This window comes from Chiloscyllium plagiosum, unplaced genomic scaffold, assembly GCF_037043375.1.
Source record: "Chiloscyllium plagiosum isolate Xiang-an unplaced genomic scaffold, Cpla_swu_hap1 HiC_scaffold_15, whole genome shotgun sequence".
Taxonomy (NCBI): Eukaryota; Metazoa; Chordata; class Chondrichthyes; order Orectolobiformes; family Hemiscylliidae; genus Chiloscyllium; species Chiloscyllium plagiosum.
Window position 1 is genome coordinate 15,925,481 of NW_028270153.1, and position 23,942 is coordinate 15,949,422.

General features: G+C 41.2%; 1 protein-coding gene across 1 annotated transcript in view; it reads right to left on the reverse strand.

Moving 5' to 3' along the window:
- The window catches only part of ggt7 (gamma-glutamyltransferase 7), a 66,555-nt gene that overhangs the window by 21,221 nt on the left and 21,392 nt on the right, over positions 1-23,942 (reverse strand). The window contains exons 2-9 of the mRNA XM_087994767.1: positions 17,591-17,817; positions 16,461-16,612; positions 15,353-15,470; positions 10,196-10,263; positions 8,055-8,128; positions 4,724-4,917; positions 1,353-1,440; positions 402-529 (exon numbers count right to left, since the gene is read on the reverse strand). Coding sequence (XP_087850893.1) covers positions 402-529; positions 1,353-1,440; positions 4,724-4,917; positions 8,055-8,128; positions 10,196-10,263; positions 15,353-15,470; positions 16,461-16,612; positions 17,591-17,817 — 1,049 coding nt within the window. The remainder of the gene's footprint in view (positions 1-401; positions 530-1,352; positions 1,441-4,723; positions 4,918-8,054; positions 8,129-10,195; positions 10,264-15,352; positions 15,471-16,460; positions 16,613-17,590; positions 17,818-23,942) is intronic.

Sequence of the window (23,942 nt, forward strand, 5' to 3'; positions counted from 1 at the left end):
TTGCACACCCCAGTCCAACACCGGCATCTCCAAATCATGACTGCCCTTGAAGGAAACTGCTATGTTTATTTGGTGTGGCCTACATGTGACTCCAGACTCACAGGTTGACTCTTAGACTGCTGTCTGGGCAATAAATGTTGGCCTTGCCAGTGACTCTCATGAATGAATTGTTTTTTTTAAAAAATCAATAGAATAAAAGTTTTTTCCTTGACGTAATTAGCAAACATTTTTAAACGTCCTTTTTAACATTAAATCCTAAGTTTCATTATAATGTGATGATGATAAATCATTTTTGACAGATTAACAGGTCTTCTCTTGCTATGTTAGCATTTCTATAAAACTGTTTAAGAACTCTCAAAGATGATGAACAGCAATCCTCCACTGAACTCTACAGCTCCTACCTCAGTGAGTAAGTGATAGGTTAGATTCCTGGTTGAGTGCGCTGTTATGTTAAACCCTTCCAAAATGTTGAGAGCTGCAATAAGTGCAGGTCCTGCATGTGGGGCTGGAGCAGTGAGCACAAAGTGACCTGTAAAACAGCAGATTGTAAACTGTAGCTTTACAAAAAAAAAGCATGCTGCTTTTATGTAGCACCCTTCATGACCAGCAGACAGATCAAAGTGCTTCAAAGCCAATGAACTATTTTTAAAGTGTAGCTACTGTCATAATGTAAACTATAATACAATGCAATAATCAGAATCCACTTGTCAAACAGTTTTTTTAAACAAATAAAAACCTTGGAAGGGGATGATGGTGGCTTAGTGGTATTGTTGCCGTACTATTAACTCAGACAGGTAATATTCTGGGAACATGGGTTCAAATTCTGCTGTGTCAGATGATAGAATTTGAATTTAGTAAAAATCTGGAATTAAGAGTCTAATGATACCCATGAAACCATTGTTAACTGTCAGGGAAAAAAAATGGTTCACTAATATTCTTCAGGAAAGAAAATCTGCCATCCTTACTTGGTCTGGCCTACATGTGACTCCAGACCCACAGCCATATGGCTGACTCTTAATGCCCTCTGGGCAATTAGGGATAGACAATAAATGCTGGCATAGCTAGTGATGCCCACATTCCCTGAATGAATAAGAAAAGTTATTTTCCTTTCCCATTGGTACTTCTTGCCAATTGTCCTAATGAGCTCAAGGTGAAAAGCTTTAACAAAATGGGCGTTCTTATTTTCTTCCAGCAACATCAGAGGTGTTGGTGCCAACAGTTAGTCCAAGCTAACACCACAGTGCCTTAAGAAATCTGATCCCGCACTTCAAATACAGAGACATGAAATTTCTGAACTTTAATTTCAGATTTAATTTGTCCCTCCCAATTTATTCACAGAGATCCATTCAGACCTTGGTATGATCCTTCAACAGGCTTCTCAACAATCACGCTGTAATTAGCAAAATCCTCCACAGAGAGTACTCCACCTTTACTCTGAACCTGGAGGTAAAGAAAAGTAAATTGAGTCAGTGTTAAGCGCTCCAACATATCCAACTCACTATGATGGACACCCATTCTGTCTATTGTACGTGAACCCTGAAGAAGAAAATTCAGAACTACAGTAAAAAAAACTGGCATCCAAGTTCATTGGGTAGTAGACATGGAAAAAGGAATGTTTGCCTTTTAAAGTTAAAAGTAAGGAAGTTTTACTGAAACCATACAAGGCATTATATAGACCATAGCTGGAATACAGTGAAGAGTTTGTATCTACTACTATACTAGTACTAGCAGTCTGGAGAAGGTTCATTAGGCTGTTCCCAGGTATGGACAGATTATCTTATAAGGAGAAGTTGAGTAGGTTATAGAATCATAGAGATGTACAGCACGAAAACAGACTCTTTGGTCCAACTCATCCATGCCAACCAGATATCTAAATTTATCTAGTCCCATTTGGCCTATATCCCTCTAAATCCTTCCTATTCATATATCCATCCAGATGGCTTTTAAATGCTGTAATTGTACCAGCCTCCACCACCTCTTCTTGCAATTCGTTTCATACACCCATCACTCTCTGCATGAAAATGTTGCCCCTTAGGTCCCTTTTAAATCTTGCCCCTCTCACCTTAAACCCTTGCCCTCTAGTTTTGGACTTCCTTAACCTGGCGAAAAAGACTATGGCTATTCACCCTATCCTCATGAATTATGTAAACTTCTATAAAGTCACCTTGGGCCTGTGCTTGTTGGAATATGGAAGAATGAGAGGAGACCTTATTAAAAAATACAAGGTTCTTAGGGGACTTGGTCGGGTAGATGCAGATAGGTTGTTTCCCCTTGTCCCTTTCTAGAACAAGAGCGCATATTCTCAGAATATAGGGTCACTAATTTAAGACAGAGATGAGGAAGAATTTCTTCTCTCAGGGGTAATGAATTTGTAGAATTCTTTACCACACAGGGCTGTTGAGACTGGGTTATTAAGTATATTCAGGGCTATGACAGACAGATTTTTGATCAGTAAAGGAATCAAGGAATACGGGGAAAAGCCAGGAAAGAGGAGTTGAGGATTTTCAGATCTGACATGATCCCATTGAAAGCAGAGCAGTCTCAGTCAGCTGGATGACCTACTTCTCATCAAATGCAGAGCAGACTCAATGGGCTGAATGGCCTACTTCTGCTCCTATGTGTTAGGGTCTTATGTACTTTATTGAAAACCGTAATGTTAGCTGTAGAAGTAACACTTTGAAATCAGATGGTCACAGTATTTATCCAATAGCTAGACACAATAGTAACTGATCAATAGTGAATCATGGAGTCTATTATGTTGTTGGTTCTACCCATTGATTCAGTCCATAAGAACCTATTCCATAGGATCCTACTTCAGTAATATCTCATCAAGCCACTTGCCACAGATGGATCTGACCATGACATTGTCAGAAAGAGTGTCCGCCACACAGTCCTAGTGCAGCTGAAGTCCTGACTCCACATTGAGGATATCTTCCATCCTGTTCCGAGAACTATCACCATGCTAAATGGGATGAACTTTCAGCAAATCTAGTAATTAAAGACTGGGTATACATGAGATGCAGTGTGCCATCTGCAGCAGTAGAATTGTATTCCAACACAACATGCAACCTCATGACCAGGGTTATCTCCCACTTTAGCATTACCATCAAGCCAGCAGATCAACCCTGGTTCAATGAATAGCAGCAGACATAACAATAATGTGTCAACTTGATGAAGTTACAAATCAGGATTACCTGGGTGCCAAACAGCATAAGCAGCAAGTGATAGGCACGGCTAGAGAATTCCACAACCAACGGATAATAGCTAAGCATTCCAATCCTGCTATACCCAATCATGAATGGTGGTGGACAATTAAACAACTCACTGAAGGAGGCAGTGGCTCCATAAACCTCCACCTTCAATGATAGGGGAGCCCATCAGATCAGTACAAAAGGTAAGGATGAAGCATTTGCGATGATATTTAACTATCATTGCCAAGAGGATGATCCATCTCATATCTCCAGAGGTCCCTCATCATCACAGATGTTAGTCTTCAGCTTATTTGATTTACTCCATGTGATAACAAGAAACATTGTGGAGGTACAGGATACTGACTTGCAAAATTTGTGGGCCCTGTCAACATCTGGCAATAGTACTTAAGGCCTTTGGTCTCCACAACTTGCTACACTCCTAGTCAAGTTATTCCAGTTCAGTTACAACACGGGCATCTACCTGACAATGTGGAAAACTGTCCAGGTACATCTTGTGCACAAAATCCATTTTCAGCAGTTTCATCAATTCTTCCCTCCATCACAAGGTTAAAGTGGGACGTTCATTGATGATTGCACAATGTCCGGCATCATTTGCAACTCCTCAGATACTGAATTTAAATGTAGCAAAACCTGGACAATATCCAGGTCTGGGCCGACAAGTGGCAAGTATGTTTGCATACAAACAAGTACCAGGCAATGACCATCTCAAATAAGAGAGAATTATCATCAATGAATTCCCACTATCAACATCCTGGGGGTCATCACTGACCAGAAACTGAACTCAACAGGCCATGTAAATAATTTAGCTGTAAGAGCAGGTCAGAGGCTTGGAATCCTGCACTGAGTGACTCACCTCCTGACTCCATAAAACCTGTCCACCATCATAAGACACAGGTCAGGAGTTTGATGAAATACTCCTTGTTTGCCTGGATGAATGCTTTTTCAACAAGAAACTTGCCACTTGCCTGGCACATCCATAAACATCCACTCCCTCCATCACCAACACTCAGTACCAGCATTGTGTACCATCTACACGATGCAGTGCAGAAATTCACCAAGCCTCCTTAGATAGCACCTTCAAAACCCAAGACCGCTTCCAACTAGAAGGACAAGGGCAGCAGATACATGGGAACACCACCACCTAGAAATTCCTCTCTAAGCTACTCACCATCCCGACTTGGAAATATACTGCTATTACTTCAGTGTCACTGGGTCATAAACATTAAACCCCCTCCCTCCATAATGACACTGTGGGTCTTCCTACACTAAATGAACTGTGGTTGTTCAAGAAGGCAGCTCATCACCACCTTTTCTCAGGACGGGCAATAAGTGCTGGCCCAACCTGCATTTTCCACAGCCCAGAATTGAAAATCAAAAATAAATCTGCTGTGACGAGCTGACTTACCAATTGTTTCACCGAGAATAAACAAAACCAACTTTTAATTTCTACTGTAACCAATCAAGCAATCCTCGTGCTTAGCATTATTGTACTGAAAAGCTTAACTCTTTACCTCAGAAGCCATCTCTTCGGTGATATTTCCACTGTAAAATGCTGAAACACCCCCAAGTCCAACCGCACTGAAAATGGCTGCCAAGTCCAAACGTTTCATGAAAGCTCCTGGATGTAACGGTTGCCCCTGTGGCAGGAATGTTTCACGGAAAGTATCCGACATATTTGAGTCCTTAACCTGATCGATTGCTTTAGCTGGAATAGTTTCAGTCAAAAGAAAAGGTTACACAATTACATCAGACCACCAAAGGAACTTGATTCACTTCATAACATTCCCAGAGAAGAGAGATTTCACCAGCTAGAGAGATGCGTATTGCTATTTTAATACCTTACTGTGAAATACCTGGTAAAACACTAAAATCAATTTGTGGCATTGACTGGATTGATTTAGTAAACGGGAAAGGAGGGTCTGACTCAAAACACTGTACACTTTTTTTTGTGCTTCACACCTCAATCATTTTCTCTCTTTAACTCAGTAACTCAACTAGTTATTGGCTCTTTCAAAAGCAGATAACTTTGAAAATATAAAAACAATGTGATTTTTCTGACATAGGCTATTTCTTTCTGCCCACCCCCTTCCAGATCTATCTTTCTATGACTCCCCTGGATTCAGATCTCAAAATTACCCAGCTCAAAGTTTTCCAGCTAACTTGCTCAGTTATCTATGATTCTGATTTTTCCTCATACCCAGATCTCCTAAATTAGCTAAACACAAAATGCCATGGATGTTGGAAATATGAAATAAAAGCAGAAAATTCTGAAGAAACTCAGCAGCATCTGCGGAGAGAGAAAGAGAGAGTTAACGTTTCAAGTCCAATATTTTCTTTGGGGTGCTTATAGTTTCCTCCACTGTGCAGACTGAAGCAAAATATTGCAGTGCCATTTCCCTGTTACCTATTATTAAGCCCCCAGCTGTACTCTCCAAGGGTCCCACATTCACTTTAGCTATTCTTTTTCTTGAAATATACCCACAGCAAACATTGTTGCTGTTTTTATATTTCTTGGTAATTTGCTTTCATAATCAATTTTCTCCCCCTTTATTAGCTTTTCAGTCATTCGCTGCTGGTTCCTAAAATTCTCTGGCCTACCACATGTTATTGCCACTTAGGTTAATTTCCTTGGTCACCTTGTTAACCATAGTTGGTTCATCCTTCTCACTGAGTCCTTCTTTTCAATCAGAATAAATTTTGCAGAATGTTATGACGTATCTGCTTAAGCATCTATGACTGCTCGTGCACTGACCTTCCTGTTCATCTATTTTTACAGCTGGCTCATACCTCTGTAATTACCCTGACTTAAGTTGAGGACACTGTTTTGAGTTCCAAGTTGCTCTGCCTCAAACTGGATTTTTACATTTTACCATGTCGTGGTTGTTACCTCTCTAGAAGATCCACAATTAATTAATTAAGTCACAATTAATTTTAGAAATTCATCTTCCATGTTACCTTTGTCTAGATTTGACCAGACATGAAGTCACCAGTGAGAAATTTTTGTGACCTTCTTACATGCTTCCATTATTTGCCAATTTAGGCTTTGTCTGACAGTGACGCTCTTCAAAGGCCTAGACATAACTCTCAGCTATAACTGCTTTCCCTTGCTAAATCTTAATTCCATCCAAACTGATTCCATATTACACTCTATTGCACCATTACTCCCCACTGCACTGACACTTTCCTTCATTAACAAAACTACCGAACTTCCTCTTCCTTTTTGCCTATTTTTCCGGAACATCCAAATACTCTTCTATACTGAGTTCCCAGTTTAGGTCTCCCTGTAACCAGCTTCCGTGATAGCTATCATCTCATGACTGTACATTTCTATTTGTGCCATCAACTCATCTATCTTGTTAGAAATGCTGAATGCATTAAGATAAAAGAGCTTTAAATTTAGACTGCTGCCATTATCACTCACTCTAGTTCTAATTTCTGCGGTATTTTGCATATTTTCTAACCCTTCCTGTCACACGTCGATGATCATTTGCCTCCTCACTATCTTGCACTTCTGCTCGTTTTGCTGTTTGATTTTTAAATTCCCCTTCAATTGAACCCTTCTCCACCAATGAATATAAAGCCCTATCTATGCCCCTGGTCATATGATTCACCAGGACGCAGGTCCCAGTATGGTTCAAATGAAGCTCATCCCAAGCCCTTTCTTTCCTTAGAGCTATGCCATTGCTTCATGAATTGAAACCCATTTCTCCCACATCAATCTCTGAGTCACACATTTATATCTAATCTTATTTATCCTAATTTACCTACTTTCATGTGGCTCAGGTAATAATCCTGAGATTAATACCTTTGTGGTTCTACTTTTTAAATTTAGACCTGAGCTGCTCATAATCCCTCAGGGAATCTTTATCCTAATCCCACCCAGATCATTGTAATCTACATGGACCACAACAACTGGATCTTCACTCTTCTACTCAAATCTGAGTCAAAGTTCCTCAACACTTGCAACAGATGTGGTCACCATGGATTGCACTGGTTTCCAGCACCTCCCACATACTGCAGCTGCAACACATTGCCTGTCCAGCTATGCCTTTTCTATTTAATTTATAATATTTAACATCCAAACTAATTGATGTTAATTTTCTTAAATGCATTCTCCAGTTGCAATAATGTCTTCTAATTTAAAACACTTGGTTAATCAAAAGAGACACCACAGCAATACACACCAATCACCTGTTTTTCTGTCATGTTGCACTTTGGACCTGACAGGTAGGAACAGGTTGAAGAGGTTCCCTTTCAGTGGTTTTTATCTTCCACCACCCTTCTCATACAGCCTGCTCTTCTATTTAAGAAACTGCTGTCTCCACTCTTTCTCATGCTCTTTATAAAACTGCTGTTCTCCATCCCTCCTAATTTTTATGAAGTTGCTGTTTCCTTCTCTCTCTCACACACACTCTCTGTGAATCTGCTGTCCTACTCTCTTACACTTGTGACATGCTGTGGGAGTGAGTGAGTCAGATTAAAAAAAGAAGCTCCAGAAAATCAAAAACTCGCCAAATACTAAAAAATACACTTCAAGAAGTCTCCAGATGAGCCCTCAGGGGAAAGAAAAAATCTAATTTGAGCCCTGATTGGAAATATGCTCAAAACACTTACGTGCTTTTCTGGAGTAATTACATATTGGAAATTCTCTGCCTTCTTCAAACTTTCACAAATGTACCTTGTATCTATATCTGCTAGATCACCTGTAGTGTACAGAGGAGCTTGGATAGCCAAGATGTATTCAAACAATCAAACTCCCTTTCCAATTTGTCTTTTAGGGAGTAGTCACAAACCCCTGGTCCACTGAATTTCATATCTTAGGAAAAGTATTATTGCACCTACCAAGTTCTTGAGTCACATTGAAACCATCTTGTGCAACTTTCGCTGCTGCAGCCATTAACTCAGACCAGGAGATTCTGGAGAAATCAGAAAATAACAAGAAATTCTCATGACACTCTTGAACAGGGTGTGCACGTCCTCATGCTACAAAACTTGTACACTGGTCAATTTTTATCATGGCATATTGTTAAATGAGCACTCCCTGTTCAGCTTTCATATGTAAACTATCACAAAATAGCTGCACTCTGCGAAATGAGTTCCTTAAGATTGCCTACTAAATGCATCACTGCCTTTTGTAAATGGAAAGCTTTTGCTGACTAATTATTTTGTTCACCAAGGGTTTAAGGAATATAGAATTAGGTCATAGAACAGCCTTAATCTAATTAAATGATTGAACAGGCTCAAGGGGTGAAATGGCCTCCTACTGTTCCTATGATTGTGAATAATGACATGAGCAATTTGATAGCACCAAAAATAACTGCAGATTTTGTTAGGGGATATATCTTAATATTCAAGCATTCAGTTCACCATAATGTTCAAAATCGCACAAACGCAGGGTTCTCCATTTTGAAAATTAAAATGGAGTTTTAGCTGAAGCAGTTTAATCTGTGACTGCTCATTTAGCATTCAAGTGTTTAGTGTGCGCACACTCATTTTTCTAGTTTTATTTCCAATGTTCCAAACTTTACACAATCATGAGGGTGGGTGAGGGGATTGTGCTGGAAGACATTCTTTCTCACTCCGTTAATCAAATTTCAGTGAATTAACTGATCTCACTGGATTATTTCAGTGGGAGAAGTTGCAACCGTTGTTCCAAAACCAGGTAGAATGGATTCACAAGGCAACTATGGCATTTCAATCTCCAAATTCCTTTGTCAGTTTTGCTGTTAGCAATGCAACAGTTATATCAGCTGATGCTGAAAAATCTGCACCTTTTATCTCCCTCTTTTTCCAAGGACCGGATTAAATTATTCTGAGTAGGCAATTTTCAGTTCCTGTTGGGCACAAATCCACAGCATAAACGTGCCTAGAATTTGACAAACTGGTCATTTTGAACCAGAAAAGTAGCTGATGTGTGAAACAGGCAAATCACATCATATGGAATGCTGTGTGCCTCCAAGAATTCAAGACAAATGGAACAGAGCAATTGGAAATGGAGACGTGGGCAAGCTTATTGGTCCTTCCTTTTCCTTGTTCATGCTTGTTAGGGTGACATAATAGAAAACCTTTCTGAAAAGCAAACTTGATACAGGTTCTCTTTTTGATTTTTTAGCAAAGTATTCAGGCAATAATTTCAGTTGTTTAGGGGTACACATTGAAGGAAACAATTCATTCAAACAAAGAAAAAGATTTGAAAAATCAGTGTTGACTTTTGCAAAATAGCCCTGAAAATTGCACCTATGTCGTGTGTCATGGCTCTTTTAAGTTTAAAATCATGCCTGAATACGGTCCCCCACCACTCATTTTGGAGTGAGAACCTGAAAATCAACTCCAGAAGGTGTTCCTTCAGGCCATCACAAACTCTGGATTCTGTCAGACTCAGCCACTCAAACTGGGATATGGATTTTAAACTCATGTCCATTTTCCACGACCATTTTAAGCTTTGGGCCACCAGTTGCAAAACATGCTCTGAACTTGCCAAAGAAAAAGCAGCTCCTTCAATTATTTTTGTAGAAGGATAATTTCTATGGATTTCCATATTAGATCCCCGACAGTGTGGAAACAGGCCCTTCGGCCCAACAAGTCCACATCAACCCTCCAAACAGTAACCCACCCAGACCGATTTCCCTCTGACTAATGCACCTAACACTGTGGGCAATTTAGCATGGCCAATTCACATGACCTGCACATCTTCGGACTGTGGGAGGAAACTGGAGCACCCGGAGGAAGCCCACCCAGACACGGGGAGACTGTGCAAACTCCACAGAGACAGTCGCCCGAGGTTAGAATTGAACCTTGGACTCTGGTGCTGTGAGGCAGCAGTGCTAGCCACTGAGCCACCGTGCCACCCTATCACAAGCTGCCAAGATTCAATATTTCAATTGTGTTAAGAAAAATCAAGTATTTTGATCCAATTCAAAAACAAATTGATTTGATCATGGAGCAGAAACTTGTATAGCAATGTTCTCAGGTGTAAGGTTTACCTGCCATAGAGTTGATGGGCCTGATGCAGTCCTTGTATCATTCCTGGGACAGCCACCAAGAGGCCAGGCTGCATAGAGAAGGAAAGAAGATATCATCGATGCATATATATTGTGGAGTTCTCTTAATACAAATCTTCTGTTCAGGCTTCTCTCTGAGATATTCAATTCTCCCCAAATTGTGCACTTTCAATCAAGGACAGAACAGTCACTCCCCTCAGACATCTCCATAGCTGCTATCGGTAATTCTCGCCAGCATGAGGAGGTGTTAGCATACCATGTGGTGATTTGTTCCATGGTTTCTGCAGGCTGTTCTTGGAAAGAAATTAGAAACGCTCCCCCTAAGGGCACTGAACGGAAGCTGGAGAAGATGTAATCCAGCCAGGGGGGGAAGTTTTGCTAGACCTCCTGAATGGGGAGCAAAGGTCCTGCAATTAACCAATGTAGCCTGCTCACAGTTCGGAAGTGGTGGTGGTGAAGTGGGTGGGGGGGCATTGGGGTGTGGGGGTGGGGGTTGGTGGAGGTGGTACCTTCCAATGGTCGAGTTAGCTTCACTGTAGATTTCTGCCCGAGTTGCAGTGGGAAAGCGACATCATTTACACTCAAATTCCAAAATTTCAGATTATTGCTAGGAGCCAAATTATCCAGCACTGTTCATAGGAATATAGGAGTTAGACTTTGAGCGTGCTGTGACATTCAGTAAATCATGGCTGATCAAGTCTTGTCTCAACTCCAATTTCCAGTCTCCCCCCTTAGCCCTCAGCTCTCTTGTCAATCAAAAATCTGATTAACTCTACCTTGAGTAAAGGCCCTGCTTTCACAATTTTCTCGGGAACAGGTTTCCCCTGATTAATGACCGTCTGTGGGAAAATATTTCTCCTCATCTTTGCCTTAAATGGGAAACATCTTATTCTTGGCCTAGTTCTAGTCTCCCCCACAAAAGGATATATTCTCCCAGTAGTCACACTCCCAAGACCATCTTGCATGTTTCAACTCTCATTCTTCTAAACTCCAAAGGGTACAGGCCCAGTCCAGCTGACCTTCCCTCACAGGATAACTCGCACTTCCCAGGATGAGTCTAGTTAGGCATCATGTTAAGTATTGCACCAAGTGATCTAACATCAAACATTCAGGTGATTTTCTGAAGACTAGGTTTCATTGTTTAAAGACTTTAAAAATAGCAATAAAAGTGACATATTAACCATGTCAGAATAATCAGTTTGAAGGAATGGAAGCATTTAGTTAAAAACCATACAATACCAGGTTATAAGTCCAATAGGTTTAATTGGAAGCACACTAGCTTTCAGAGCATCGCTCCTTCATCATCCTTCATCACCTGATGAAGGAGCGGCGCTCCGAAAGCTAGTGCTTCCAATTAAACCTGTTGGACTATAACCTGGTATTGTGTGATTTTTAACTTTGTACACCCCAGTCCAACACTGGCATCTCCAAATCATGGAAGCATTTAGTATTTCCTTCTATGCTGTTTCTATTCCCTTATGTAGTCGTTGTCTTGTCAAGCATCATTCTTTAACGGGTTAGCTGGTACCTTTCCCCAGATTGATCTTGGATATGAAACAACCAATACATTTTGAGACTGGAAATTCTGCGATGAGTACCTTACCTCCTCACCTCCACCACAAAACTAAACACAATCTATTGAGTGCAAGTCAGCCCGGATGAGCAGAACTCCGACACTCAATTACTACAACACCATCCAAGACAAAGCGGCATTTATGATCAAAACCCTATCCACCACCTTCAATATTCACTCCTTCCACCACCAGGCAGTGGCAGCAGTGTGTACCATCTACAACGTGCACTGCTGCAACTTGCCTATTCTGAAGTACAGCATCCAATTCTGGTCGCGCCGTTATATTATTAAGCTGGAGAGGGTTCAAAAAGATTTACCAGGATGACGTCAGGAAATGGAGGGTTTCAGTTATGAGGAGAGGCTGGATAGGCTGGGACTTTTCTCACTAGAGGGTAGGAGGTTGAGAGGTGACCTTATAGAGGTTTATAAACCCATGAGGGGTATAGATAAGGTGAATGACAGATGTCTTTTCACTAGAGTTGGGAATTCCTTGGGGGCATATTTTTAAAGTGAGAGGAGAAAGATTTTAAAAAGACACGAGGGGCAACTCGTTTACACAGACAGTCGTCCATGCGTGGAATTAATTTCCAGAGGAAGTGGTGGGTACAAGTACAATTATGTTTTAAGGACATTTGGATAAGTACATGAATAAGAAATGTTTGGAGGGATATTGGCACATGCGCAGACAGGTGGGAGTAGTTTAGTTTAGGATTATGATCGGCATGGACTGGTTGGACCGAAGAGTCTGTTTCTGTGCTATATGACTCTATGACTCTTTTGACAGCATCTAACAGACTTATAACCTCTATCAGCTCGATCATCAGGATCAGTGGATGCACCACCAACTGCAAGTTCCCCTCCAAATCACACATCCTGAAATTAGAAATAGATAGATTCTGCATAAGCAAGGGGTGAAAGATTATCTGGAGTAAGCAGGAATGTGAAGTAATCACACTTGCCGTAATTTTAGTGAAAAGCAGGAACAGGCTTAAAGGACTGAGTGGCATACCGCTGCTGCTAATTTATATTTTTGTAAATAGGGAGGCCTTACCAACAGAGCTCACATCCCAGGGACAAACAGAAAATCACTCAGGATTTAGTGATTACAAGATAAATCAAGTATGGCTAAAGGGATACAGAAGAAACTTCTTTTGTAGAGAGTATTATAGAGAGTAACATTGACACTTAAAAGCTAACACTTACAGATTTCTTGATCTTTGCTGAAAGCTCTCCTAAAGCTGACTCTCTGGGTGCTACCTCATTGAGAGAAAGGGCAAACATACTGGGTAAGACTTCCCCTCCTTAATCAGCATTGAGCAAACAGGGCTGCATCCAGTTTGGTTGTTGAACAGCCTGCTGACACTTTTTGGCAAGTCCCATACATGAATAGCAGCCACCTCTGGCTGAGATAATTAAGAGCATCCAGGATTTCTAGAAGTTGGGTTGGAGCAGGGTATGTGGCTGGGATGGATGTGGAGGATATGGAATGGGGGGGGGGCTAGGTATTTGTCACTAACTGAATACAGAGTGGCTGCAAGCAAACGGGATCACATTATTGGGGTCTGAAAAAGTGAATGGGCTTGAACCTAAACAAGATGAATAATGAACAAGTGTCAAAGAAAGACAGTCTATGAAGATATTATTTTTACCCCTTCAGTCATTGCATTATTGTTCCAAAGACACTTACATACCTGAGTCTAATTTTTCAAAAGCCAGCTCGGGTCCTAAGTTAAAACAAGTCATTTGGTCTGCATTTGATGGGGAAAAGGCATTAGAAGCAAACCCAATTCTGCCTTTGTCCTGTGAGTACAAATAACACCATACAGAGCAGTATACCACCATGTCATGAATGGGCATTGCTCAAATGAATGATCAGTCACAGAAACGCTAACACATTTTATTTTTCTCAGTGACCAACAGGCCAATAAAATGGGTCCAATAATTATCTAGCAGGTACCTCATAAACTGGATGTCAAATATGAGATTTTCCTGCTGTCAACAGCTCTGTGCCATAATCAAGACAGCTACAAAGTTAGAAAGATCGTTGTTATAAATAATGTTTGGACTACATTTGGAAATAAAAGTCATGCAAAAATCCCAGAATGTAATGAACACATTGAAATAACCAAATTAGGGAGAAACACAGTTTATAAATTTGCTAGGATTGAAGGAAAACAAAGCAGAAATTAAATGTTGCAATCAAAATTCCTTTGACCATAAAGATCTCAAGATGATGGGATGAAGGCATTTAACCAATCTCTGATCCTCCATCAAGAAAAATCTTTGAAGTGTCCCACTACAGAGTCCAATTTTATCTTGGATTCTGAAAAGGTCAGCTTCACTTCTCCACCCTGGATTGTTACGGTGCAAGAGGCCCTTCAGCCCATTATGCCTGCACCAGAGTGCACATCTTATATTAGTGACTCTTTGTACAAATAAGTTTAATGATATTGGTCCAAGTTGAGGATGAACATTTCAAAAATAATCCGTTCATGAGAGAAAGATCCCATTGAGTAGCACTTCTAATGTATTTCTCTAAATGAAATAAAAAGATGGCTAGCGATTTCTTTCAAAGATTGCCTTCTCTTGTCACAGACCAGGTCTGTGTGATTACCACCAAAGGGAAAAATCTAAAGCTTAGGAGTGGCACACACAGATGTAATGCATCAGACACAGAGTCCATTCGCCACCAAAGATGCAAAAGTTGCAGGATATTGTCGATGAATCAGAAAACATAATTCATCAAACATGGTGATTTTGTGAAGGCTGGTGCACCATGGTGTGTTACCCACTAACACTCAATATTGAAGCGCAAGATATTTATTAAGACTTTGTACAAACTTAGCAACTTTGGTTTGGCTCATGATTGAAGCCAATTGCAAATGCCATATGAATGCATACAGTTTTAAAACCGTATTGTTCGATTTTCTAGCCTTAACATTACTGCCATCTTTTACGATACTTCATTTATTGCAATGTCCCAATTCTTCACCTTTTCTTCTGCTGTTGTCTTGAATCAGTTTCAGCATTATTAACAGCACTGTCGTGGCGGTCTGCCCAAGGGCAACTCCTATGTTCAGTTCTCCGACCTTTAGTCTTGTGTGTTTCACTTCTGCAGCTTGTAAAGAGCTTCCACTTATTAACTTCAAGAGGCAAAATGAGGCAAAAAAGGATGTGAAGTGGTTTCCCTTTGCCTTCCCCCTGCATTCCTAAACAACCAAAAGTCTACTTCCAGAAGAATCCTCCATCTGTAAGTACTGCTCTCCCTTAAGCCACCAGCACCAATCAATCACTGATTCTGCCCTTGACCAAGGCTTACAACCATGGGTGTAGGACTCTTGCCTGGGATGGTCCATAAAAAGCCAATGAAGATCACTACAAAGTCTTCAAAAGACCTGTTACCGTATCCTACCATATCATGTGCTATCCTTTCATATGCTATTTACAGTTGTCAAAAGAGTCATAGAGTATATCATGCATATATTCAAGTATAAAGTCGCAAAAAGACTTCATAATTTATGGAACTCTGTCACTCCTCAGATAAATAAAAAGAAAGAAGTACTGACCTTGTCCTCCCAATTATGCACAAACATCTGTTCCTCAACCTCTGCTGGAGCTGTCTCTCGAAAATCAATGATGAAGCTTTCATTCTTCCTGATATCATGAACTAACATGACACCACCCCTGGAAGAAAGGACAACAAGAAAGGTCATACTGTCAAACAGTGAGCTATATATAAACGCACATACAGACTTATGCTCTTTATCATTCTTGGCATCCTTTTGTCTACAAAATGTGATGGACATACAGGACGTAATCCTTTTCAGACGGGTGTCTTTGCCTGAGTTGTCTTTTTCTTTATGGTTGAAGAAGCCAACCTTTGAAAGTCAGAGTTTTTCCACAAGCCCCACAGATGAAGCTTCCAGATGTTAATGCAGGTCACTCTTTTCATTGTCGCCAAGCTGGTCACACCTGCCCACAGGAAACATTGTCATTTCCCTCAGTCAACAGCTAGAGACTCCCTCATGTGTGAATCGATGTTTAAGGCCTTCACGTCACGCTTGCAAGCATCCTTTGGGCTGAAGCTTTGGATATCCCACAGGCTGCCTGGCCCCAGCTCCTTCACCTTACAGAAAGTCCTTCTTCCATCTTGCGAACATGCCCCAGATAATGAAGCCACCTCTCTTTGGGGAGAGCTAACACACTTGGGAAGCCTACCTTTGACAGGACTGGCGTGCTTATGATTTTGTCCAGGCAGGAGATACTCTGATAACGCAGAGGATCACTTTTGAGCTTGTTTGCTTGATAGTCACCCGTGTTTCACAGTCATACAACAAGGTGCTGAGAACCCAGTACTTATAAATGATCAACCTTTAGGTCACTGGTATGACGTTTGAAATCTTCCCACAACATGCATCTTTGTGCTGTGATTGCAACTTACAGTAACGTAGTGCCAATAATTATGAGCCATTTTGGTCCTGTTAGGATCTAGGCTGAGATTTCTTTCACTTCAAAAAATACAACTTTCATTTATATAGCACCTTTATTGTAGAAAACATCCAACTGGGTGGAGAAGGGATATAAGGACAAATGACCCTTTGTAAAATAGTAACAATTTTGTGAACAAACATGAGTACTTTTCATTAGTGATTCCTTAATACCTACAACACCTACCCTCCAATTCCAGAGCTGTGGGGGTGGATTATTCCTAAGCATAATGCGGACACAATAGCTGCATCCACCGAAGATCCATCACGATTCAGTATTTCGGTACCAACTGTGGAGCAATGGGCCACATCTGTAACTACTGCACCTTGGTGAAAGATCTACATGGAACAAGAGTGAATGTAGAGTCACAGATGCAAAACTTCCCTGGTTTATGATTGCTGTTCATTAGGTTTCTGCAATATTGCCATCTCTGCTTCAATCCCAATGGGAATAGAGATTTAAAAATCCTGAAATCACCCTGTCCACAGGGCTTCCAATATTCAGTAAAGACATTGAGATTTGTTCCAGGTAAGACCTGATTTGATTTCCTGAGGTATTGCTAGCTAAGGGATGTTTCTCCTTTCTTAATGCTGTAGAATGTGCCAGCACTGTGGGCCAAGCCTGACCTGTTCCTTCATTTATTATAAATAACTTGCAGTCTCTTGAGTGCTTAAGTAAATGAATAAATAAACAAGGAACTCAAAAGGCAACAGATAAAATACGTTTTAGGTATGAAAGCAGTAAGGACATAGCAAGAGATTAGATTCGAGGAAACAGCAGAAGTTTACATTGCAGGGAGTGTAAGTGAGGGAGGACCACATTTCACTTCCTCAGAGTCAGCTCTGGCATGTGGTTGCAGCCTGGCTTCGGAGTCTGAAGGTTATAGCTTGAGTGCCTCTTCAGGACACGTGAGCTGACGACTGATGCTGACACTCTGGTGCAGTATTTAAGCATCGGAGGGGTTGACAAATTACAGAAGACACATTTAACCAAGGCACAGTCGGCGCCTTCATGTGGACACAAAAGTGAAAAATAAGTGGATTCTTCCCAGTGTGCTGACCAACATTTAATCCTCAACCAGTAAAACAGACAATTTGCTTATTATCAAATTACAACTCGTGGCATTTTTCTATGCACAATTTGGCTGCCTTGTTTTCAACACTATAATTGTGACCACATTTCAAAAGGACTAAACTAGCTTTAAAGCACTCTGGAAAAGTGTCAGCGTAATAACGAATCCCTCTCTTTTATCGGCCGGACAGGGAAAACATTTTAAATGAAGCTTTTCTTAATGCAGTGACTGGTAGATCATGTACCTGTGGATCTCCAAAGTAGATCTGCATAATCAAGGCCACAGTGACTCCAGTCGCAAATGTTAAGCAGGCAGTGATGATAACAGTCAGACCGTCCTGGCGACAGGCGCAGTCACTGGAGAAAGGGTCCTTGTTGGTCACACGCAGGGGAGACATCTCCTGACTGCCCATCTCAGAGGAAGAGGAGGGCAGGCGTTGCAGGCGAGCTGATTTCAGGAACAGGTCTGGATCTACAAATACAATTATCGAAAGGTTTAATTTTGGTTTGTCACAACTGGTGATTCTTGGATGTCTACAATATGCAGCAGGTATGTCCAAGTGAGGGGGCAGAATTCTGTTCTTGTGCTGGGGGTCTCGCCAGCTGGCTTTGATTCTGGGGGTCTCGCCAGCTGGCTGCTGAGACACTGGCTTTGATTCTTTTTGGAAAGGTCCCTGGATTACAAATTATCAGGTAAGTCACCGATGTACGTTCCCCCGCAATCAAAGACCCTTGTGCTGTAGGTCTTGTCCAATGGGAGTTACTGACCAAGTGTAGATTTGTACTCACAGCGCCGCCAATAACTGCTGCCAGACGTATAAACCTTGGAGTCCCAGGGTAAGGGAGGGACCTGGGTTAGTGTGTGTGTGTGTGTGTGTGTGTGTGGTTGTGTATACACATGTGTGTGTATACACATGTGTGGGTATGTGCATGTGTGTGTGTCAGTCACGTGGAAAGGAGGGTAAAGAAGTGGGAAATGAGGACAGAGAGTGGTTATCATTGACCCACCCCCGCCCGTACATGCAATCCCTTGATCAGTCATTTAATGTCTTTGTTCAAATCACACCAGCCAGCACACTCACGAAGATTAGAAACTGGCTGCACGGTTTTAAGCCTGAGGCCTAGCAACAGGGTGGCTTGCAGCTGGCTTAACCTTTGCAGTGGAGGAATATAGCCCATCAATGATTATTAATTAGCCAATGAAGGTGCTCAATTGGCAGTGGGGCAGCAAGGTCAATCATGGTCTGTCCTGTCCACCTTCATTCTGGTGGATCTGACAGGGTTCAACTACATCATATCCCTGCCCATTTAATTGCCCTTTCCACCTCAAAGCTTGTCACCAGCAAGGGTGAAAGACTCAGGCCAAGGGCTCCATAGGTCTCAGAGTTCATGCATTGTTTTTACCTGGGGTGGGGGGAGTCCAGAACTAGAGGGCATATGTTTAGGGTTAGAGTGGAAAGATTTAAAAGGGACCCAAGAGGCAACTTTTTCATGCAGAGGGTGGTGTGTGCATGGAATGAACTGCCAGAGGAAGTGGTGGAGGCATTTACAACATTTAAAAGACATCTGGATAGGTATATGAATAGGAAGGGTTTAGATGGATATGGGCCAAGAATGGAAAATGGGATTAGATTAATATAGGATATCTGGTTGGCATGGACAAGTTGGACTGAAGAATCTGTTTCCGTGCTGTAGATCTCTATGATTCTAATTTAATGCTATAGGCACACTTGTCATCCCTCTGTCTCAGCTCCACACCCTGAGCCTGTCCATCCTATTATCAAGATTTGCTGTTGGTTCAGAGTAGGTGCAAACACGATGGGCTGAACAGCCTCCTCTATACTGTTACAATTCCGTAATTCTATAAAATGGTAAAATGTGGAACTACATCCACCATTGCTTCTTTCTTCAATATCCTAATTGTACTGCACTTCTGGCACCACATGACTGATCAATATTCACATATCCTCACTTCATAAATGAGCTGCACTGAGCTTCAGAGCAACAATACAATCAAAAGTCAAAATACAGGCTTTAGGGTTAAATTTAAATATTGGAAAGCAAATAAAACGTGAAACATACATATTACACAGAAGGTCAATCATTACTTAACAGAGAGGTAGGTTAATGGTTCACCCGTGGGCCTTCAGAAAGGAGGAAGAACTAGAAGTGAAAAGGCATAAGCACAGAGTGATACTGTCAGGGACAGAAACAAGAAATGTGATTGAAGGAACGAGAGGCCTAGACAGAGAGAAGGAAAAGTATTAGGCCTGCAGAAGGACAGGGACACAAGGATGTTTAAGACATGGCACACCTGAAGAAGTCAAATCATGCATGCTCTCAAGATCGTGTTGGAACTCAAGTTGATTCTGATTAACTTAACCAGATTGAATGCATTCATTGTAGAATATTTTCTAATCAATCTGTTCAGGGATAGCATTACACACCTGGGAGCAGGTGGGACGTGAACCTGGGCCTCCTGGCTCAGAAGTAGAGACCTACCACTGCACCACAAGAACTGACTTCTATGTAGAGTACAAAGGTACAAAGTGGGGTTAAAATATTTTACAACAAGTTTCACATTAACTAACCATAAAGAGACGGAGACTGAAGTTCAATTTTAAACAATGACTTACCCTTTGTGAAAAGGAAAATATAGCAGCCCCAGGATACTCAGTAAATGTAGCAATGCAGGATTTTAGAAATGGAAGCAATTTTAGAGAAGTTCGGTGAATGGATTTGTGATAGTGGGAGGAGGAAGTGAAACCAAAACTTACAAAAATGAAACCCTCAGATTTCATTCTTCAAAGAGTCTCACACTGCACTTATAAATAGCGTCAACAAATTGAAATGTACCAAAAAGTTCATATTTAGAGTTTCTCGCTTATACAGGACATTCACCCTAGTGCTGCACATGTCAGGTAGGTGCATCCCCAATCCTATTACATAGAGATAGACAGAGATCACATGTTCAAATAACATTCATTACTTGTCAAAGTAATCCTAAGCAACTGTTAAAGAAAAACAAACTATTTAAATGAGTAGTGACAGTTATTTAAACACATATCTCTCTCTCTCTCCCTCCCTCTCTCTCGCCAATCCCCCTTCCCCCTTGTTCTCCCTGTCTGTATGTGACAGGAATGGGAAGAGTTTTCCAATGGTGTCCATCCAACAATTATTCCTTCAAGCTTAATACTAAAGTTGCTGAAGATCTGAACTAAAAACAGAAAATGTTGGAACTGCTCAGCACGTTTGGCAGTGCCTGCGAGAGAGAGAGAGAGAGGGAAGGAGAGAGAGAGAGAGGGAAGGACAGAGAGAGAGAGAGAGAGAGAAAGAGAGTGAGAGAAAGAGAAGAGGAAAAGAGAACATTAACATTTCAGAATTTTAAATGTCATCAGAGCCCTCAAACAAGCAGATTAACTAGTCATCCATCTCACTGCAGTTTGTGCACAATTTGTGTGCCACATGCCAATAATAATAGCAATTAATTGCTTGTGAAGAACATTGAGCCATTCTGAGGATGGGGTAGGTGCTGCATAAATACTAATGCTTTCAGTCTTCTAAGCAAAAGTGCACAAGTGCAACTGTTGGGAGGGATCCAGAAGTTCTGACAAAAGATCAGAAACAAACTCCCTATGTCTCTCTTTCCTTGAATACTCTGACCTGCTTCCAGCATTCTTGGTTTATATTTCACTCACACTCTCTCTCTCACACACACACTCACACACAGACCGTCTCTCTCTCACACACACACACACACTCTCACACACACACACGCTCTCACACACACACACTCATGCACACGCACTCACACACACTCTCTCACTCTCACACACACACTCTTGTAACATTTTTAACCTATTTTTCCTCCTTTGCACTTGGTTTCCCTCAATCCTAAAAATGGCCTTACACATTTAATATTTCTGACATGGAATAAGTTACCCAAAAACATTGACCTATCCCCTGTCTGTCAGACTTGCTCAACTTCTTGAACATTTCCAAATACAGTATCTCCATTTTCAGTTCAGAGTGATTAGATTAGATTAGATTACTTACAGTGTGGAAACAGGCCCTACGGCCCAACAAGTCCACACCGACCCGCCGAAGCGCAACACACCCATACCCCTACATTTACCCCTTACCTAACACTACAGGCAATTTAGCATGGCCAATTCACCTGACCTGCACATCTTTGGACTGTGGGAGGAAACCGGAGCACCCGGAGGAAACCCACGCAGACACGGGGAGAACATGCAAACTCCAGACAGTCAGTCACCTGAGGCGGGAATTGAACCCGGGTCTCTGGCGCTGTGAGGCAGCAGTGCTAACCACTGTGCCACCGTGCCGCCCACTGTGGTTAGCAGTGCTCGTGTTTCCTTTTTATTCAAGATTGTGTATTTGATTAGACAATCACTACAAGTTACATCCCACAGCATTGAGAGCAGTTTGGACCTTAGCATTGGCCTGGGAGACTTAGTATAGCTTTCACTCTATTAACAAGAAGCAGCAGTAATGCAAATTCACCAAAGAAGCCCGATTAAGATTTAACTTTAGTTGAAATGTCTGCAGGACTCTTCAGATCATTTAAAAATTCCCTTGACAAATACCAAGCAACTCCTTTTACCAACATTTTTGGTATACACATTTCTTTCTTGAAATTACAAAAGTGATATTGAAGCCTGTGGAAACACGTTCAAGAGCAAGTTGTTGTCTTCTTTTATAGAAACCTAATTGGTTTTCTCCAAAAGATTTGGAATTATGACCCATGCCCTACACAATTTAGGAAATTAGTGTCAAATCAGTGTTTTGCTCAGTCCAAAGTTTGTTAAGGACAAAAAAAAACTGCAGATGCTGGAATCCAAAGTAGACAAGCTGGAGACTGGAAGAACACAGCAAGCCAGGCAGCATCAGGAGGTGAAGATGTCAACGTTTCTGGTGTAGCCCTTCTGCAGGATAGTCTGGGCCATTCTCTCCAGGCTCTGCCATTTTGTTTGCTAGTACCATCATCAACTAATACCATCTTCAATCCTTCCCATCAGCAATTTTCTCTTTGTTAAGTTTTATTACCCTTGAATTTTTTTTTGGTTAAATCCATTCCTCAAAGCCAAGGGAAATAGGTTTTCAATGCATATTCCATAGTGAGGTGGTGATGTAGTGGGAATGTCACTGAACTGGTAATCCAGAACCCCAGACTAATGTGCTGGAAACAAAAACAGAAAGTGCTGGGGAAACTCAGAAGGCCTGGTAATATCCAGTATCAAATGTAGTGACACTTTATCAGCACATTCTGGAGACATTAGTTCAAATGCCACACAGCAGATAATTAAATTCTAATTCATTAAAAATATGGCATTAAAAGCAAATCTAACAGTGACTGATTAGCTATTGTTGATGTCATAAACACCCATCTTGTTCATTAAATGTCCTTTAGGAAAGGAAATAGAGTCATAGACTCATACAGGATGGAAACAGACCCCTCAGTCTAACTAGTCCGTGTCAACCATGTTCGCAATCTAAACTAGTCCCTCTTGCCAGCATTTGGCCCAAATCATTTTAAACCTTTCCTATTCATGAACTTATCTAAATGTCTTTTAAATGTAACTGTACCCACATCCACCACTTCCTCTGGAATTCAATCCACACACAAACTCAGTGTAAAAAGAAGTTGCCTCTCATTTCCTTTTCAAAACTTTCTTCTCTCACCTTAAAGATATGCCCCTTAGTTTTGAACTCTCCCAGCCTAGGGAAAAGGCCCATGCTATTCATCTTATCTATGCCCCTCATTATTTTATAAACCTCTATGAGGTCACCCCTCAACCTCCTAAGCTCCAGTGAAAGAAGTCCAAGCCTATCCATCCTATTTTTATAACTCAAACCCTCCTATCCTGGCAACAACCTAGTAAATCTTTTCTGAACCCTCTCCAATTTAATAATATTCTTCCATTAGCAGGGCAATCAGAACTGCACACAGTCTTCCAGAAGAGGCCTCACCAACATCCTGTATGACCTCATCATGACATCCCAACTCCAACACTCAAAGTTCTGAGCAATAAAGGCAAGCGTGTCAAACACGTCAAACACGTTTTTAATCACTCTGTCTACCTGTGATGCAAATTTCAAACAATTATGTACCTGGACTACCCAGGTCCCTACCATTAATTTTATTAATTCTGCCCTTGTATTTTTTAAAACCAAAATGCAAAAACTCACATTTATCCAAATTAAACTCCATCAGCCACTCCTCAGCCTATTAATCCAATTGATCAAAATCTCTTTGTAATCATAGATAACCTTCTTCACTGTCCACTAAGCCACCAATTTTGGTGTTACCTGCAAACTTACTAACCATGTCTTCTATATTCTCATCCAAATCATTTATATAAATGAAAACAACAGTGGACTCAGTACCAAACCATGTGGAACACCGCTGGTCACAGGCCTCCAGTCCAAAACCCAACCCTCCACCACCACCCTCTGTCTCCTACAGTCAAGCCAATTTTGTATCCAATAAGCTCATCCTGAATCCCAAGTGATCTAACTTTATGAACCAGTCTACCATATGCGGAAGCTGGTCAAAGGCTCTACTAAAGTCCATGT